General features: G+C 37.3%; 2 protein-coding genes across 5 annotated transcripts in view; both read left to right on the forward strand.

Moving 5' to 3' along the window:
- LOC124357079 overlaps nucleotides 1-8369 on the forward strand; it is a 106330-nt gene extending 97961 nt beyond the window's left edge. The window contains exon 2 of one of the 2 annotated variants that reach the window (XM_046808495.1): nucleotides 8278-8369. In XM_046808495.1, coding sequence (XP_046664451.1) covers nucleotides 8278-8354 — 77 coding nt within the window. In that variant the 3' untranslated portion in view covers nucleotides 8355-8369. The remainder of the gene's footprint in view (nucleotides 1-8277) is intronic. The other variant, XM_046808496.1, reaches the window with a different exon arrangement.
- A 667-nt stretch (nucleotides 8370-9036) lies between these two features.
- The window catches only part of LOC124357080 (pro-neuregulin-2, membrane-bound isoform-like), a 56455-nt gene continuing 45895 nt past the window's right edge, over nucleotides 9037-19596 (forward strand). For 2 of the 3 annotated variants that reach the window (XM_046808498.1, XM_046808499.1), the window contains exon 1: nucleotides 9055-9245. In XM_046808498.1, coding sequence (XP_046664454.1) covers nucleotides 9181-9245 — 65 coding nt within the window. In that variant the 5' untranslated portion in view covers nucleotides 9055-9180. Of the gene's footprint in view, nucleotides 9246-19596 lie in introns of all 3 variants that reach the window. The other variant, XM_046808500.1, reaches the window with a different exon arrangement.

Genomic DNA, 19596 nt, shown 5'->3' on the forward strand with positions numbered 1-19596 from the left:
TCCGCCTGGGCGCGTACTCACTCAAATTGCCTCATCAAATCATTCAAATTACTTCATTACATCTCTATTTTCCTGGACCAAAGTGCCGCAGACGTACAACTCATTAGGAGTACCAGAATGCAAATTGGAGGCACTCGGATCCCTTTCAGCCCAACCCCCACAAACCGCCGCTATCTTGTCACAATTGGTAAACAAGATTTGGACGACTGACACAACAAATAAGGGGTTGTCTGGAGACGAATTGGCGCAAATTTGTTGACTACGTAGGAGTTGTTAGAGAGGTCATGTCTTCGCCGACTACGAAAATCGTATTACGAGAAGAATCCTAGGAATTTTGATGGCAATTATGTTCTTTTTTTAATTAATAGACGATTGCCAACGAGAATATGAGGCATCGCAGTTACTTTTGTTGTAAAACACAAACCTGGAATGTTGAAATATACAGGGTGATCAACTCAGGGTCAGGGTAGTCACCAGGGATATCAGAAAGTATTAATTTTTCAGCAAACTTTAAATTCGGATCTTTACCTTATTATTATTATTATTTTACAATGTTCAATAAGACTTGTTTTACTATTTGAAAACTAAAAAAAGTTTAACTCAGAGTGCAATATTTGTTCAATAGTATGTTTAAAACCTGTTGCAATTTGACAAATACTTTATTTTAATATTGAAAAATAGCGATTGAATTTAAAGAAATAACTACGTAATTTTAATAAGCATAAAAAGTATGGCGAAATTTCAAATTTAAATTTTCCTTTAAAATTAATGCTTTTTGAGATCCCAATGGTGGCCGACTTTAGTTGATCACCCTGTACACCCATCATAGCCTGCACATCACGAATGGAGCGGTAAAAAATGTCATGTGTTTTTATACCGTTCCTGGTCTCTGGTGTGTAGTCTCCCTACCTGAATAATAGCTTTTCAGCTTAACATGCGAGGGATTCGGGTTCGAATCTCGGTTTGGGCCGAGACAATAACAAATATTTAAAATGTTTTATCCTATGAGGGCTCTTGATATCGAGGCTATATCATCAGACACATTGTAAAAGTAAATAATATGTCTTTGATGTAGTGTTTTATTTTATTTGTGACGTGCCTCATAAACATAGCCTTGGTATTCAAATGTCTCACAGAATAAAGAATTAGAATTTTGGTTGTTAGAAATTTTTAAGAACGTGTTCACTGATAAAGTAATGTTGTGATATATAGGATACGTTGACATTTTTACACAAATGCAATTTTAGGAGTAACACATTAAATTGGATTCTGTTACAAACATATCCTGATGTTCCATAATGCAATAGAAATTGAAAGGATTATACATATAAATTCACGTAAAACGATGGGATTCAAATAGGATTGATTAATTAATTATTTTTATTGAAACACACATCAGATGAAAAAATTAAACGATACTGTCGACTCACACGTCGATAGACGCGTTAAACACATACGAATCCAGATGGACTTCTAAACATTCCAAGTACCCTCACTATCGTAATGCCTCGTTGTTCAGTCCGGCGTACACCTCTAATCGGATTTGTCAGAGGATCGCTAGCGGTGGATGCCTCGAATGAGTCGGTGAACACGGGGGTAATAAGATGGTTAGCGGTTTTGTTCGCTTTTTGCACGGTGGGAACTCGCGCGGTGGGAATTAATCCGAACTCGTCAACCAATAATTAGTTTTACGTTCACACATTCCGCTTCTTTGATTGGCGGCGGCGTCAATAGTACACCTGTGGAGCTCATATTAGAGGCCGCCGGCTCTAAACCTCATTGTTGGCTTTACCAAATTATCTGCATGGATTATACATTGGATTATATTGTTTGCGCTACTCTTCGTTTCTACTACTGATATACCGTGCGTGACTCGTTTGGCACACTGTGGGAATAAAGTAAAGGAAAAACTGTGATAATTGTGTAATCTTCTAAATGCAGTTTATATTATTGGTAATTTGTAGCATAGTAGTAGAAACCATCGTATTATATATTATAAATCTACCAGTTCAAAGTAAAGGATAAAAATAGACGGTAGTTTAACTACCTAAGTTAACCTTAGAGGCCTTACAAACACTTGGTATAACTTAACCTATTTTGAAAAAGACGAATATATCAGAGAAATCTGTTAGAGTATAGGAGGGATAGTTCAATAAATATAATCCTCCCTCTTTGGTATTTTACACATTACCATCAACAAGGGCGGTGGGGTGAACTTATATCAGTGGGAAAGATAAGATAAGAAGGATCCTAATATCTTCAATGCTGATCTCACTCCTACAAGTGTTACAGATTTATGACTACCATCACTAATGGTCATTTTGATCCATCTAATGCAACGGTTCCAAACCTGTGGAATGCGTACTCTTAGGGATACTCAAGAGAATGTTTGGGGGCATGCAAGAAAATATCAGCAATGTCGGAAATCGATGTTTTAGAATTATTATGATGAATACTTGAGGCATGGATTTTCATTCAGGGTTTATGATGACTGTCAAACACCATTGTTCATTGTGCGTGGATAAATTTGGTCTAATGCCAATATGAAAATGTCTATGTTAATCCGTCAGTTAGGTACAAATCATCCAAACTAATCCAAAAACTAACTAAAGGCGTTAATCCGATTTAAATTTTTTTATCAATCTGTAAAGAAAGATAATGAGAATGAATTCGAAGCGTCGTATACAGTGTTTCTAGTGGGATTCTTATCAGTTACATTATATTTTGCAACAATGATTTAGTTTTACCTGCCAATCCCTACATTCTACCAAACCACAAAAACGCGGTAGACTGGTCGTGATTACTTTTGAATCGCGGTAATGGATTGTCGAAAGTGATCAAACAATTCAAAAACGACGAATCCCTGTGTTTAAGCGAGTCTAATTTTGTTTACTGAAGGGAGAAATGAGGAACTTTTTTTACTTCGTGTATGTAAGGAATAATTAACATGACATTTCCACAATGACGGTGATGGTATATGAGTAGAAAAAAATGGGTATAAGCTTTGGTGTAGAGGTCACTAGATGGTCTGAGTTCGTGATGTAAACAACACTTAGATTTGTGAAAAGACTTTAGTTAGTGAAAGTATATTAAGTAGCCATGGGTGGTGGATGTGAGAATTAAAAGGATTGATTATAAGTTACAATGAAATTTATCAAGGTATAAATGTTAAGGGAGTGGTCTAAGCTACTAACAGATATGCGCCCATAACGGTGATAAAACATCGGTTATAATGAGGGCCGAGTATTTAGAGTGAGGGTATCAGAGCGGTCAGTTATTTACCAGAGCTTCCGCGAGAGGTAATTGGACGGCGATGAAACATCAATTGTAATGGGGTTGATACTTTAGAAGGATCTCGGAGCAGTGTGTAAATTAACAGATTTATCGTTAGAGGTAGTAAAAGAGTTTAGTAGGTGAAAGGGAGTCAAAGCAGGACATAAAATCCGGAGCTGCCGTGGGAGGTGGTGGTGTCAATAACAGCGATAGAACATCAGTTGTAATGAGAATTGAGTCAGTGGAAAGGTATCGGAGGTGTAGATAAGGTATCAAGTTACCCTGGATGGTAGTAGTAGTGTTGATAACAGCGAAGAAACATCAGTTGTAATGAGGGTTGATACTGTGGAAGAGTCACAAAGCCGTGTTTGTTACCGTTAAAGGTGGTGATGTCAGTACCAGCTATTGCATGTCAATTCTAATGAGACCTTAGTAGGTGGAAGGGTATCAATGCTGTACAGAAGGTACCGGAGCTGCCGTGGGAGGTGGTGGTGTCAATAACAGCGATAGAACATCAGTTGTAATGAGAGTTGAGTCAGTGGAAAGGTATCGGAGGTGTAGGTAAGGTATCGAGTTGCCGTGGGTGGTGGTGGTGTCAATAACGGCGATGGAGTATCAGTTGTAGGACAAAGCGCGCCGGTCTCCGGAATGCGGCATATTATGCAGGAACCACTGCCTTACCAGGAGTCCTCCTCCAAAAGGAGACATAGCCTCTGAACCATTTTGGCATAACTTCTTTGTCAATTGGACATTCTGCGCATTTTTTGCAGCCGTTTAAAAGCTCGTTGCCATAGACAATGGGAACTCCCAAATGAAGTCTCTCGACCGGTGAATTTATTAATAGACGGGACCCTGTGATGTGGAGGCTCATTACCATCCGCAGGCTGCCGTGTCCTCCACTGCCACCGGCTTGTCGGTTACTGCCGTGTCCCCCATTGCCATCGGCTTGTCACCCATACCGTGTCCCCACAGACACCGGCTTGTCGATCACTGTCGTATCTCCCGATGCCACCACCTTGTTGACCATTGCAGTGTCCGTTATTTCTGGCAGGGTGTCGACTGCCGCCTTGCACGATACGGCTTGTTACCCCTATCGCCTCCTGCACCCCTTGTCACACACGAGCTTTGCCCCACTAACCCGGCTTTCATTGCAGTGTCAATTACGCGATCTCACCAAATTGTCGTCCCAATAGCATAAGTTTGTTAATCATTGGTGTATTTTGATTTCTCGCTGATACTGTCATGCCCCTTTATTGGTGGCTTATCACTCCCTGATGCGCCCCCGTCCACCTTGTCGTTATCATTATTGTAGTTTTTTCCAATGCTACCGGTTTGTTCCCTACCCCAATGAACATTGCTGTGGCATTTCGACATACGCCGTGTCTTGTACGACACCGAACTGTCGACAATTGCCCCCACCTCCCTTCTAATACGGACTTGTCGACATTTCCTTTAAACCGATTTGTCAATAATTTCCGTGGCTCACTCTGCTACCGACTTGTTGATATGTACCGTGTCCCCTATTATAACGACCTGTCGACAAGTACCACCTCCCCTCTAATACTGACTTATTTGCCGTGTCCCCTATAATAACGACCTGTCGATAAGTACCACCTCCCTTCTAATACTGACTTGTCGACATTTTCCGTGTCCTCTATCAAAATTTGTCAATATTCTCCGTGGCTCACTCTGCTACCCACTTGTTGACATGTACCGTGTCCCCTATAATACCGACCTGTCGGCATAGTGGGATGTACCATGTTCTGTAATACAGGCTTGTCGACATTTACCGTTTTCCCTAGAAAACAAACTAGTCGATCTAACGCTTCCTTCTCTAATGCCGACTTGGCGTTCTGTAAAACATGAAATAAAATAAAAATGTGGCGGAGTTAGGGCTGTACCGGTGTCTTCACTCTTACCTGTTTGCAACCACTGCAATGTGCCCCTGTTTTCACTTTATGTAGACTATTGTTATTTTTGTTAGTGTTATCGCCTTGTCGATTAGTCCTAATATCTTGATTTTTTTAACAATATTAACGGAAATTACAGAGTTAGGATAAGCAAGTATAATTGTGATAGCATCAACTTTTCTAGATAGTATTATTTTGTCACCTTGTATAATATGTTGTCTAATCCACGCAGCTCCAGGACCTGTGCTCGTTATCTCTTTCCCATTTATTAAAGTTTATGTAGCTCGGCGAATGTAGTTGGTAATTTTCCTGAATAGATAAGATACGATTCCTTGGTCGTTTTTTTAATTCGTTGACATTGAATAGTGTCGTTTGGATTAATTTGTTGACCCTTATTTGGCCTGGGCTTTGTTTTAACAAATCCAAATATTAATTCAGGCATGATAATGTAAACTATAGGATCATGTCAAAAGAAAGAGTTTAGGACATTTCTAAAAGCATTAAACGCAATCAATACTGAACCATCCATAAACCAAGAAAATCCAAAGCTATAAATATTTATTGCTAAGGCAATATTTTATGCAATACTTATTAGTAGTTATGCTAATACGTGCTCCTCTTTTAATACAGTACAGTATTCTTCAGTTTACGACCACAGTACGTCACATCCAAGTATCACATAAGCCTTCGGTGAGGTCGCAGGCAAAACTTGGGCTTATTTCACTCTCAATATGTACTACTAACGGACAGAAAAACAATCAATCAGACAGAAAAGAAAATTCTACATCCCCAGGCAGGCAGAAGAGACAATCTACCAACCTATTGAATGATAGACCTAATAACACTCTACCAAATCCCATGGATTTGGATACATGTGCCTTCAACGAACCAATTCTATATCGAAATGAAATCTCATGCAAAATATAGTCTAAAGTTTAACTCATTATCGATATAGCAGATAGTTAGGCTATGAAAGGCTTGGCGAAGTATGCAGAAATGATGTTACATACAAACTATCCAGTCCTTAGGTCAATTCTATCTTTGATATGACCTGCAGAAAACAAACGAACAGGCAGGTAGATAGACATACAGACAGACAGAACGAAATGTTCGCCAGAAACCGTAGTGATAAAAATTATAAAATTAGTTATAGCTTAGTTCATTCTCAAGATACCAGCTTGCTAACGCTGAACTAAATTCAGTGTAGTGATATACTATCATTTAACTCGGTGTTTCCTGTGTAGAAATGAAACTTCATGCAAAATTTCAACTGTACTGGTCTGTCAGTTTTGTCAGTTTTGTCTGGTTTTGACTGTATTGTCAGTTTTATAGATATATTGGTACAGACGTAAATTATATTTTTCTATCCCATCGAGTGAGGGTTTCGCTAACGTTCAGCCAGTAAATAATATAGATATATTAAAAATTAAATTATAACTAACTACTTTCAAAATATCGAGATTATTACAACATAAAGACGTATAAGAGTTAGAGGAAATACCCAGAAGCGGTGGCAGTTTCACTATCCGAGAGCTATGACATAATGCAGTCCTTGTTATAATGTTAATGACTTAGCCAAATGCTTGATCCGGCAGTGATCTGGGTCAACCTTTCATATAACCAATGTGTCGTGAATGAAAACCTTGAAGTCAGTTTGATACAATTAAGTGTATAATATAACAATATTAATCTTGGTACATTAGGTTTACGAAAGAAGAGCATAGCACGGCTACAACACCTTATTGCATGTCGAACAATTCTTCTCAGCGTTGAACAGCTGTCCCAGTGACACGGTCCGACCAGTACAGGAAACCCGTCGTGCCGCATGCAATATCATGGACATTTGATGCGACCCCCAAGAAACCTGTGGCATCTTTTGTGTGTACCTGTTGGGAGACAGTCGTCAAGTCGATCGTGAACGAACCGACCCGTGATCTTAAGTGTACTAGGTCCGCGACCATCCGGAGTACGGCTATCCGGAATTCCGGATCATCCGAAGAAAATTATTAGAATTACTTATTTTGTAATCCAATCGTTACCTATTTTAGAGCATAAAATTACTCAAATCAAACCTTTTAGGACTTTTTGTATACAATATACAAACTTTTTTCGTTTTACTCCAGTCTTCGAAGGATTTACGGCTGTGAACAAAACATAAGGAATTTCTGCCAGGATTTAAAATTTAGGAATTAACGTTAGGAATTAATTGCATTCTAGAAATATTGCATTCGACAATTGCTGTGTTGTCTACGTGTATGCGTAACCCCGCTGCTCAGTTTTCATCCACACCAACCAATAACAAATATTTATTGGCGACCCATTTTATCCAAAATACCGTGATGTAAAATTTCAACTACAGACTATATTAGGTTTTCAACGTCCCTAATCATCGAGAGCCTCTCAGCATTCCGAGATAACTCGAAACAGGCACGGGTGATCTACAAAACATCTGGCCTTTGCTATATGTCTCCTCTTAACCATATATTCATTAATTACGTGCAATGCAAAGGATTTACATAATTGTAAGATATTATAACACATACGCCTAGCTTGTCCAAAATACACAACATACTCAACTATATTGTATGATGATGTAGTGACCATCCTCTGTAATACCGTGTGGTCTGTTTCAGACAGGCCCGTGGATGTCTTGGGACTACGGGACGTCACAGTCAAGGTGAAGGAACTCCTCAAGGCTGGAGTGTCGGTGTAGTGGCAATCCTCTGTAATACCGTGTGGTCTGTTTCAGACAGGCCCGTGGATGTCTTGGGACTACGGGACGTCACAGTCAAGGTGAAGGAACTCCTCAGGCTGGTGTGTCGGTGTAGTGACAATCCTCTGTAATACCGTGTGATCTGTTTCAGTCAGGCCCGTGGACGACTTGGGGCTACGGGACTTCACAGTCAAGGTGAAGGAACGCCTCAGGCTGGTGTGTCGGTGAAGTGGCAATCCTCTGTAATACCGTGTGGTCTGTTTCAGTCAGGCCCGTGGATGTCTGGGGACTACGGGATGTCATAGTCAAGGCGAAGGAACGACTCAGGCTGGTGTGTCGGTGTAGTGATAATTCCCTGTAATACCGTGTGGTCTGTTTCAGTCAGGCCCGTTGATGTCTGGGGACTACGGGATGTCACAGTCAAGGTGAAGGAACGCCTCAGGCTGGTGTGTCGGTGAAGTGGCAATCCTCTTTAATACCGTGTGGTCTGTTTCAGTCAGGCCCGTTGACGTCTGGGGACTACGGGATGTCACAGTCAAGGTGAAGGAACGCCTCAGGCTGGTGTGTCGGTGTAGTGATAATCCCCTATAATACCGTGTGGTCTGTTTCAGTCAGGCCCGTGGATGTCTGGGGACTTCGGGACTTCACAGTCAAGGTGAAGGAACGCCTCAGGCTGGTATGTCGGTGAAGTGGCAATCCTCTGTAATACCGTTTGGTCTGTTTCAGTCAGGCCCGTTGATGTCTGGGGACTACGGGATGTCACAGTCAAGGTGAAGGAACGCCTCAGGCTGGTGTGTCGGTGTAGTGATAATCCTCTGTAATACCGTGTGGTCTGTTTCAGTCAGGCCCGTTGATGTCTGGGGACTACGGGATGTCACAGTCAAGGTGAAGGAACGCCTCAGGCTGGTGTGTCGGTGTAGTGGCAATCCTCTGTAATACCGTGTGGTCTGTTTCAGTCAGGCCCGTGGATGTCTGGGGACTTCGGGACTTCACAGTCAAGGTGAAGGAACGCCTCAGGCTGGTGTGTCGGTGAAGTGGCAATCCTCTGTAATACCGTGTGGTCTGTTTCAGTGAGGCCCGTTGATGTCTGGGGACTACGGGTTGTCACAGTCAAGGTGAAGGGACGCCACAGGCTGGTGTTTCGGTGTAGTGACAATCCTCTGTAATACCGTGTGGTCTGTTTCAGTCAGGCCCGTTGATGTCTGGGGACTACGGGATGTCACAGTCAAGGTGAAGGAACGCCTCAGGCTGGTGTGTCGGTGTAGTGGCAATCCTCTGCCAGCTATGCTGTGGTTGAAGGATGGCGCAAGGATCAATGCCACGAGGAATACGAGGATACAGTACAAAAAGTGAGTTGTTAAAGTTGTCATTCTTATTAATCTTATAGTCTCTTATTTATGTTTATTCTTCGATTACGTTCGAATGTCGTTTTATGGTCTACTTTTTATGTGTAGTAAATTTCTTGCTGACATCTTGATTCTTGTGAAATTTTAATGTAATTTTTTTAACAGCCACCATTTTGAAACTAGTTGGAGTGTAAATTAATTATTTGTTACTAATTATAGACTGCTTGTTACAATAACAAAATCTTTCTGGACATCTCCCAGTGTTGTGTTGAAGCAGCTATTATAAATAATAGTTAAACTATTCATTTCTTATATTCTTGACCGTAATACAGGTCATATTAAGAGATTTAAGTATCCATTTAACGTGGTGTAAGTTAAACGCCATGAGTGAATTTTTAGGCGAAAAAACATACACGAATACACAGGTGGAGAACTAAGAACTTTAGGTCATAACGGTACAAGAACATTTACATATTTTCAAGTGAATAATCTCTGATGTTTGTTGTAATTTGATAACATCCTGTATTCTTTTTTGTTTGTTTCTCATATGTATATAAACCTCATTTACGATTTTACGACCATTTTGACAAGCATATTTATTCCAATTAGGAAATTGGTGTTTTTATTATTTGTGTGTGTGTGTGTGTGTGTGTGTGTGTGTGTGTGTGTGTGTGTGTGTGTGTGTGTGTGTGTGTGTGTGTGTGTGTGTGTGTATTACATTAAAAACTAGTTTATTTAACAAATCTTATGTTTACCTTTTATTACATGTATTATACATATCCGATACTTCTAAAGAATTCAAATATATAATTTGTTGAAAGTAATAGTTACTTCGGACGGTAATCGAAATAATGATCGTCTTTGTCTAAAGTGCTTATATTCAACACATATTGCGGTTCATGTATAATTTTAATTATTAAATAACATTAATGTTTATTAGTTAAATATATGATTTCAAATTTTCTAATCATAGTGAAGTGATTTTACCAGGACATGCTGCATAAATTCTAATATTTGTTTACTACTAGTTAACACTAAAGTAGCCGTAATTACTGTCAGGTCTCCGCAGAATTGGCCCAAGCTTCTTTCTTGCAAGTACAATACATAAGTTACCAATTTAAGCTACACAGCCCCAAGGATAAAAACCCATTTTCCGCAATTATTTAGTAGAAGATTTCTTTTAGACCTTGAGAAAAGGTGATGTATGAATTGTATGAGATGATAACAAGGCCAATTTCCAATTACAATAAAATGAGATCAGAAGTGGGCGAATCTCAAAGATGGAATCGATAAATTACGACCTCTGATTATCTTGGTAGTTGGACGAATCTCATCCAAATTTTGCGTGGACGTTCCATTGGTTTTGTCTTAATCTGTGATTTAAAATCAAATAAGGCATACACAATGGTAAAACAAGTACCAACAACATTTATGAATGAAGAATCTCTCCATAACTTGTCATTACGATTTTTACTCAGTCAGTTTCATTGTCAAGGCTTGTTCAGGATTTTATAATAGTTCATTCTTTCAGCATGTTATACGCTTCATTGAGAATACGCCTATTATATATAAAAACAAGATGAATATATAGAACTAAACAAAATCTTTAATTCAATATCGTACAACTATTATATAATAATTATTTGTGTTTTAGTACAATGAAGTATATAATCGACGAAAAGCTATAATACATAAATGTAGGGAACTTTATCATTCGTGGGGGTGGGAAAATTTCATGTCTGTCTGTCTCTCAGCATGATATCTCGAAAACAAACTGACCTATAGACTTCAAAGTTTGCATGAATCTTCATTTTATATGAGGAACACTGAGTTCAATGATTCTGTTCTCCCAAGACAGTGTCTGCGGTCCTTCCCATTGTACCTGTACCGTGGTATCTGACAGGAGGCAGCTCAAATCCCAATCCTTGATCCAGTGGAATATTCTTTCCTGTCATAGCCGTGTAGAAGACCTTTTGGGTTTAAGTGCAGGGGAATTTTCTTCTGCTTCTTCTCCTAAAGAGCAAAAACATATGTGAATGATACACCAAATAATTCAATCAACTAGTCAATACGTTGTTTGTACACTGACCGTTTGGAAGTTCCTATTGTATCTGTTTAGTCCGTGAACACACACGTATTTAGAATACCACATATTGCTTTTTATTTTAAAACTCCTTATGTAAACAATTAACCTATGTAAGATAATGTGAATGTCAGATATTATTTTGCAGAAACTTTTTTATTAAAAAAAGAACAATGGGTTACAGTTTTAGACTTTTACATAATACGAAAGTTTAGGTATTTATTTAAATATTTAAGTTCCCTACACCAAAAGGAAGTTTAATTTAAATTGAATACCATACTTAATAACACCTACCTGAATGCTGAAACAGTGCGAGGTCATGCCACATTACATTAAATATTATATGTACGAGTTAAAATATTTACAGTTTAATTTCAAATACTTTATACTTGAACATTAACGCGTCCAACAAATTAACATTTGTTTATTACTCATTTATTAAATATTTATTCCCGAAAGTTTATAAAATTTGCATGCCCTTCCTTTTAATTAAATATTTAACACTACAAAGAAAACTGTAATGTCACTAATAAAAATAATGAACATTTGAACCGCTTAAATAGCTCTCACAATCGTACGTCACGCGTAGTTAAATTCCTAAATTAATTGCCAAATGAAAAAATAAATTAAAACTGCTGAGCTCAATATACTTTTTTGTGACTTAATTCTTCCATTAACTCATTTAATAGTGTCGTGCTATTAAACGTAATCGGTATGCATAATTAGGCTTTAATAATGTTCAATAAACAAGACCAGCCACCATCCAATTAATAAAGGAATTAACGGCCACAATGAAAGACGTTAAACTGTTTGTTTTTATTCTTATAAAATTAAACCAAAAAAGTTAAACAAACTCACGCCCGTATATGGACATCTCTGCTGAACGATTTCTGTATTTTCATTGATTAAACATTTTAAAATGTGCGTTAAATTAAATTATTTATATCTAACGTAGTTTTATGAAAAACCTTTGTTAACTGACTTCACTTCAAATGTAAAACAATTGTGTGGTAACAAAAGTTTTGACCTTAAAAATTCAAGTATTTATATGTTTTTGTCGAGTGCGATCTTGATTTCAGTGTACCTAATTTTAAATACGGCCGTAATTTATTAAGGTGAACTCTAAATTTAATTTCTGTATTTAAGCGTAGATCATAAACATTTTCAGAATAATATGCCGCTTATATTCAGTTTCAATAGCTGTACACAACCCTCCACAGAAAGTTAGGATAAGTAGGATAAGGTTTAAAAATTGGACCGTACAATGTGCCAAAAATGTATTCTTTTCCATAAAGCATCATAAAAACAGGCTTATGGCACCCTGGAGGAATTTATTTCTAAATTTAGAAAGCATAAAATAGAATGACAACAGCACGATTGTACAAATAAGAACCTGTTGCAACTGAACCTATTGAGTGCTGTATACATTTATAAAAATACACGACATGTCGGTGGTTTACATATTTGGAAAATTTCCATTTCGGAAGTAACTCAATATAGAGAATACGAGTAAAAGTGTTTCATAAACTGACGAAATGGAATAAAAATAAAATAAACACATTATTATTCATTTGAGGTGGAGTTAGGGCTATTTAGCACTCTCTATCACTTAACCTCTGATGTAATTTTTTCTTTTTCACTTTTCATGGTAACGTACAAAGTTTGTTGTACCTTTTTGGAAATTATTACAGATGTTCACCCAACAAGTTATTTTTCATGAATCTATTCTCAGGGTTTTTTTTATAAATTAAGGCTACCTTTTTATTCCACACTACCATTGTGATTGAGTTTATGATAACACAGGAAGTACTGTACTTGGTTCACGTGCTACTGGAAATATATACGAGAGAGAGAGAGAGAGAGAGAGAGAGAGAGAGAGAGAGAGAGAGAGAGAGAGAGAGAGAGAGAGAGAGAGAGCACAAAAATAAAATAACACAGGATGATTCTTGTTAATAAACTCCACATCAAACCATTTCATAACTTACAGCTTTCACATACCCACATTATACCATGTTATATTACTGTGTTATATTACATATTACACTAGTTGGACAACATTCATTCCACCCTTTGCCAATTACAATAAAAATAAACCCGTTAAATTGCCCATTAAGTTATAACGGTGCTTATGGATAACTGCAGGGATCACTGATGGAACTAAATGGACGAATGGAATAGTCTGATACGTTGGAATGAAGTGAAATAATACGTAACTGATACGATTAAAAATATACAATGGAATGTCGAAGTAGCTAACAGAACGTAACCTTTAACCTTTTTTCCCTCAGAATAGAAGTCTCCCTTGGATCGTGAGAAACCTATGTACCAAGTTTCAAGTTGTCTCAAGTTTCTGTCTTCCAAAGACGGATAGACTGCCCTTTGATGTATTAATTCCAAAATCAACAGGGTTCTCCCTTGGATCGTGATGAACCTATGTACCAAGTTTCAAGTTGTTTCAATATTTCGTCTGCCAAAGACGGATAGACTGCCCTTTGATGTATTAATTCCAAAATCAACAGGGTTCTCCCTTGGATCGTGATGAACCTATGTACCAAGTTTCAAGTTGTTTCAATATTTCGTCTGCCAAAGACGGATAGACTGCCCTTTGATGTATTAATTCCAAAATCAACAGGGTTCTCCCTTGGATCGTGATGAACCTATGTACCAAGTTTCAAGTTGTTTCAATATTTCGTCTGCCAAAGACGGATAGACTGCCCTTTGATGTATTAATCCCAAAATGAAGAGGGGTCTCCAGTGAGAGATTTACTTACCAAGTTTCAAATTACTTCCCTAAGGATCTTTCTGTCAAGAGTTATCCTACGTGGACGACAGAGAACGACAACAGTTTTTAAAAGGTTCTGTTGGGTTCTTAATACATAACCTATACGAATAATCACATATTACGATCATAACATATTTCAACCGTGTGCCCTATTTGCACTACACCTATAGCCTTAAAATGCAGATTTTTACATTTTTTATCAGGATTTTGTTTTGGTTATGGTTCAAACAAAATACAACAAGTGCTTTAAAAATTAAAAAAAAAACATAGTTACTAACTCAATATAGACACCTACGTTTTTACTGTACGCCGTTGATGGTAAGAAGGAAAATTCTAGAAAGTGCTCCAGAGTTCGTCATAACATTAACCATTCAATTGAAACTCGTATTTCTTACCTGAGGTTAGAGACAAGGAGCATTCAAAAGAGTTCGGTAATGTAGTGTTACCTATATACTGTGTTAGTGCTAGGCCTGGCCATCAGTTCGTGTTCTGAATATTTGTTTCAGCGGGAAAATATGTTTTAATTCTTTTATGAGCCATTAACTTTGAACAACCAACCTTTCAGACTAATTAGTTTTGAAATTAAATTTCAAGATGTTAGTAGCATATTAATATCCTGGTTTCTTTTTGGGAAAAATATTGATGTTGTGTTTGCAACAGTTTTGTTAAATAGAAAAAGACAATATACGAGAAAACTATACGATGAATGTTGTTTATGAATGTTTCACACATACATTGCTGTGCTTAGAACAACTCCTCCTATCCACTTGGTCGATAATAAGAATATGCATAACGGCCCTTCAGTAAATATAAGTCCCAGGTTCTATGAAAGTAAACTAAATTATAGTAAAAATTAGTATTATGAATACCCGAGAAAGAAAACATCAAATTTTGTTGTAAACGCGATCTAATTAAATTAGATCTAGTATAGGTTAATGCATGTCTGCAGCAATAATAATAACTAAATCAACATTAGCTTTAACAACATAATTAGTCACTGTTTATGAGAAGCGATTATCTCAATGTTTCTAGTCGCATTAGTTATGGGATAATGTATCACTTTTTATAAACCATTGTATCAGTGTTATTATTTATTAGAAACCCAGTTAAATGGTTTTGGTCTCCAGATTTGCAACTGTAAAATGATTTGCTACTCTTGAGCATTAAATTTGTATGTCTAGATTTAAATCCCGACATCGTAATTCTCTTTAATTCAACCAAATGATGATCTGTTTAACGCTAAAATCTATCCAATAACATTTATTCTTATAGTTGCTGTTGCTACCTTTATATGGATCTATATAATTCATATACTTTGTTAAATATATAAATGTATTAGGTGAATGATATCAGTACACATTCATATTATCATTGGAATTAAAATTCTTGTTATGTACTAAATATTAAAAGGTAGTACGCCACCTGTACTAGCTACGCTGAGGCTGCATTCAAGGTTTTTTCTATGTCTTACTACGCCACATGTTGAAATGCCACATACTGTTTTTCTCAGTGTATTTACAAATTTACGTACTCTCTTTGCAATCATAGTTAACCATTAGGCAAATATAAAAATGTTCACTAACGCTCAGCCAAATCCTATATAGTGACATGCACGATTATCGAATTCGATGTTGCCTGTTAATAAATTAAGCTTCTTGCAAAATTTCAAGTGTATCTTAATGTTCGAGATATGCGAGTACACAGACATACAGAAATGCATTTCCCAGGCTGTCGAGTGTGTGCAGCCTCTTCGCTTACGCTCAGTCAATTACTACTAAATTATTACACACACACAAGTCACAGCTCACACTTATAACACAAGTTGTATAATTAAACTAAATCATAAAGTTACTCGCGCATCAAGATAGCCAGGTTTTCATTGCCTGCAAAGAAAAAACAGGGTTTGGTTTAACGATTCAAGAATTATACATTAAGAAACAGCCAATGTATTAACCCACATTATCCTACTGGCACGCATATATTACACCTCAGTATGGTGCGTTAACTGTCTTTCCAACATACTATCAGATTTCAGTGAATTTCGTAATTCAATCGTAAATTTTTCCAAGGTAGATTCGTTTATATGTATTCATCAAAATGTCTAGGTGAAGAGCATTCGCCAAAATCATTCGATTTCACTATTCGAATAGTTGGACAGACGGAGTGTGTATAACACAGTCCTATTCCAATAGTTAGACATAGTGTATACTACAATACCGTTCGAAATTCTATCTCTAGTTCGGAATCGATATAGTAGTCGACATCTCGAGGCGCCGGAGAAAGTTTTAATCGTGAGCGCGTAAATGAAAACTAATTAGAGTGAAGTAGCCCGTGTGTTGTGTGTGGGAGTGTGTTGAGGGGGAGTGGCGCGGGGGGAGGTAAGTAGACCGTAGAGCGACCTTGTGGCAGCCTCCCAAAACATGACGTCACATGCAGACGACACTCTCCTCGTCTGCTTGAAACCCGACACGAGTTGTTCCGGGTTATGGGCTCGGTTCCGAACGTTTTCTAGGACTTCCGACCCGTGGGGAGGCGCGGGTTCGGTTACCCCTTCTCATCCCCAGATCGGATCATTAAAGTATGAACTTCTTTATTTGGTAAATTCTTATTTACATGTTTTTTTTCCTTGAGCAAAGATGTTAAAGAGCCGACTGTGACCAAACGATCTGAGTTTTAACCCATATAAACCATTTTAAACGCTTTAAGTCCTTTATTTGTGGTGGTAGTTTGATGGTTTATGAATTAAACATATGATAAACACCAGTCCATAAATTATTATATTTTTCTTATTAATTGTATACTTTTTAAGTATGTATACATTACTATTATTACATAACCACTAAGTCTTTAAAATGACCCATCTTTCATGATTCAATACATTACCAAAAATAAGGTTGTGGAATTGTTTTTGGTATAATATTTGTTCCTATGGCACTAAAAGCAACATGGCTCTTAATACCACTTACGTGCGACACACAAAAATTATTTAATGACTTTGCAATGATTTTATACAACTGTAGGTTGAATTTAGGACGTTATTTCTTTATAGTGGTTTTAAGAAACTCAAATTAATTCCTAATATGCTATGAAAAATTAAAAAATAAAATCTAATAATCCATTATTTTTTGGGTTACATATAACGTCACGACAGTAAAAATTCAACAATGTCGCATTAATTCGTCCTTAAAACTGAATCAAAGGACTCGCTTTTGGACTTTATAGTATGTAGTTATATATCAACGAATTTAAGAAACAGTTTATTAATTAATAGAATTTTATCTATTTTGTCAGTGGTAGTGTTTCATATTGTTTTCAGTATAAACTAATGGATTAACTGTTACGAAGTACCCACGGGTATGACATAACATGGAATAATACAGCTGTTTCATACAAGCAATTTTTAAACAGTTTTCACTATGATTAACAAGAAATAGTGACTTCAGTAAAGGCCTTGAAAATATTCAGTAACAGTTATAAACAGATAGTTTGGAAATTGCAATAGAAATTTTAAATTGATACATACATACTTGTAACATTCGTACTATGTTGCGTTATGAGCTTGAAATTACGCTCTCAAATTCCATCTTTCGCCTGCTATCGGATCGTAACTGTCAGCTAATATGGACCGGGGCACTACTTATGGATTGTCATTCCACCTACTGCAGGGACTAAACTGTCAACTGCTATAGACAACGGCGATTCTTATGGGTTATTCTTTCACCTATTATAAAATTAATACGGTCAATTCTTATGGCGCTGTTTATGAACTATTCCTGCTAACGGACAATTACTTTCAACTCGGTATTTAGGAATGAACCTTTTCACTTGCTGCGGGGTGTGACGCAATCCCTGTCCATTTTGTCCCAGATTATCCCAGAGGGTAGGCAGCATCATATCCACTGTACTATGGGATGAATATCCTATGCAAGTAAGTTTATGTCTACTCTAAAATTGTTGAAAGCAAAGAATCCAAAGTTGCAACTATAACATTAACTTATCAATAGTCCACGTTTCTATCTTCGGAAGTAGCCTTTTGGCATCAAAAACTAACGGTTATTTCTCTATTCCATACGATTGAATATACATTTTGCTTGAACCGAGTCATGTCGGACATTAGATGGCATGTAATACAAGTCTACATGGATGGTTGATGATTGGTGACTGATTACGGGTGATTCAGCACTTCCAGACCATATTCTGGCCCAGATCCGACCCACCACTAGACGTGGGCACACGACTGTTTGTAAATACAGGAGTTCATTGCACTGTTTGGGTCTCGGGTGGTAAACATACGCCAGACGGCTCCAAGTCAACGTAATTAGGTCTTTCATAATTGGGCCAACACAAAATAACCCTCTTCAAATATTATTGGATTCCGTTTGTTTGACGTTGCGTTTGTGTATTCAACATGCCAATTTGATATATTAACTTTGAAAGTTGAAGGTTTTCAACGCCAATGTTGGATCGTTCAGCTGATCTGAGTGCAAGCAACATCGTAAACATCAATCTTTTAAATCTTTCCTGGGGACGGAATAGATTTATAGTTTGTAATATACACTGAAATATACGAATTTTTGTATATTTTTTAAACATTGCATGGAATATATATTGTCTTTTTTGTATTTTTTTTAGTACTTAGGCCGCTTTTTCTTTAATCTTTGGAGTTTTAAATATTTTATATACAAACTTGTCTTTCACCCTTGTGAATAGAACATAGCCTATGTAAATAATTCGGACCTATTAGCAAGGCTACAGTTCCTGCGGATATCTCAGAAACCTTGACTTTGAGTTAAAATGTGCATTGTAGTTTTTATTGATTCGTCACTGGAATGGTCTCTTCGCGGATAGTGCACTCGATAGTGTTCATTGCTCGGAAGGTTTGGACTTCAGTTAGTACCGGTACCGTGAATGTAGCTAGCCGGTGGCCTGTGAAAAAGGTAATGCATGGTTCTTTGTGCTGAAGACATTTTGGATAACTTTAAGTAACGCCGTTGACGGAAAACTCCTGGTTCAGGATATTTTTAATATTCACCGCGAAAATTGGGGTTAACCAAAAACGCTTATTTTTTATTTTACAGCTGAATAAGTTCCCCTCGTTATAAGTTTACACTCGCCCCTGTGAAGAGGATGATAGTACTGATGCCAGGTTGAGTATTACGATGGTGTTCTTCAGAATTGGACGGCATTATTTGATTTGGGTTTACGGTGAACAAAATAAAAATCTTTAAGAAAACATGTTTAGTATAGGCAAATTAAGTGTTATCTTTTTGTTAATAACAACAAAACCCACGAGGATATAGCTAAGTTATATAGTATATCCACAAAATGCAGACAAGGTATTTTTGGACTAACTCGGTTTGCGGGTTTTGCCTTACTCAGCCAATGGCGTACACTTTTTATCGAGAGCAAAATCTAGGATTTGGGCTTGCTGGTTATGGCCAGAGCGCTGCTAAAACAATTTTTTGATAAAGAGTTAAGAATTTGTTTGG

The sequence above is a fragment of the Homalodisca vitripennis genome, chromosome 3 (genome assembly GCF_021130785.1).
Source record: "Homalodisca vitripennis isolate AUS2020 chromosome 3, UT_GWSS_2.1, whole genome shotgun sequence".
NCBI classification, from domain to species: domain Eukaryota; kingdom Metazoa; phylum Arthropoda; class Insecta; order Hemiptera; family Cicadellidae; genus Homalodisca; species Homalodisca vitripennis.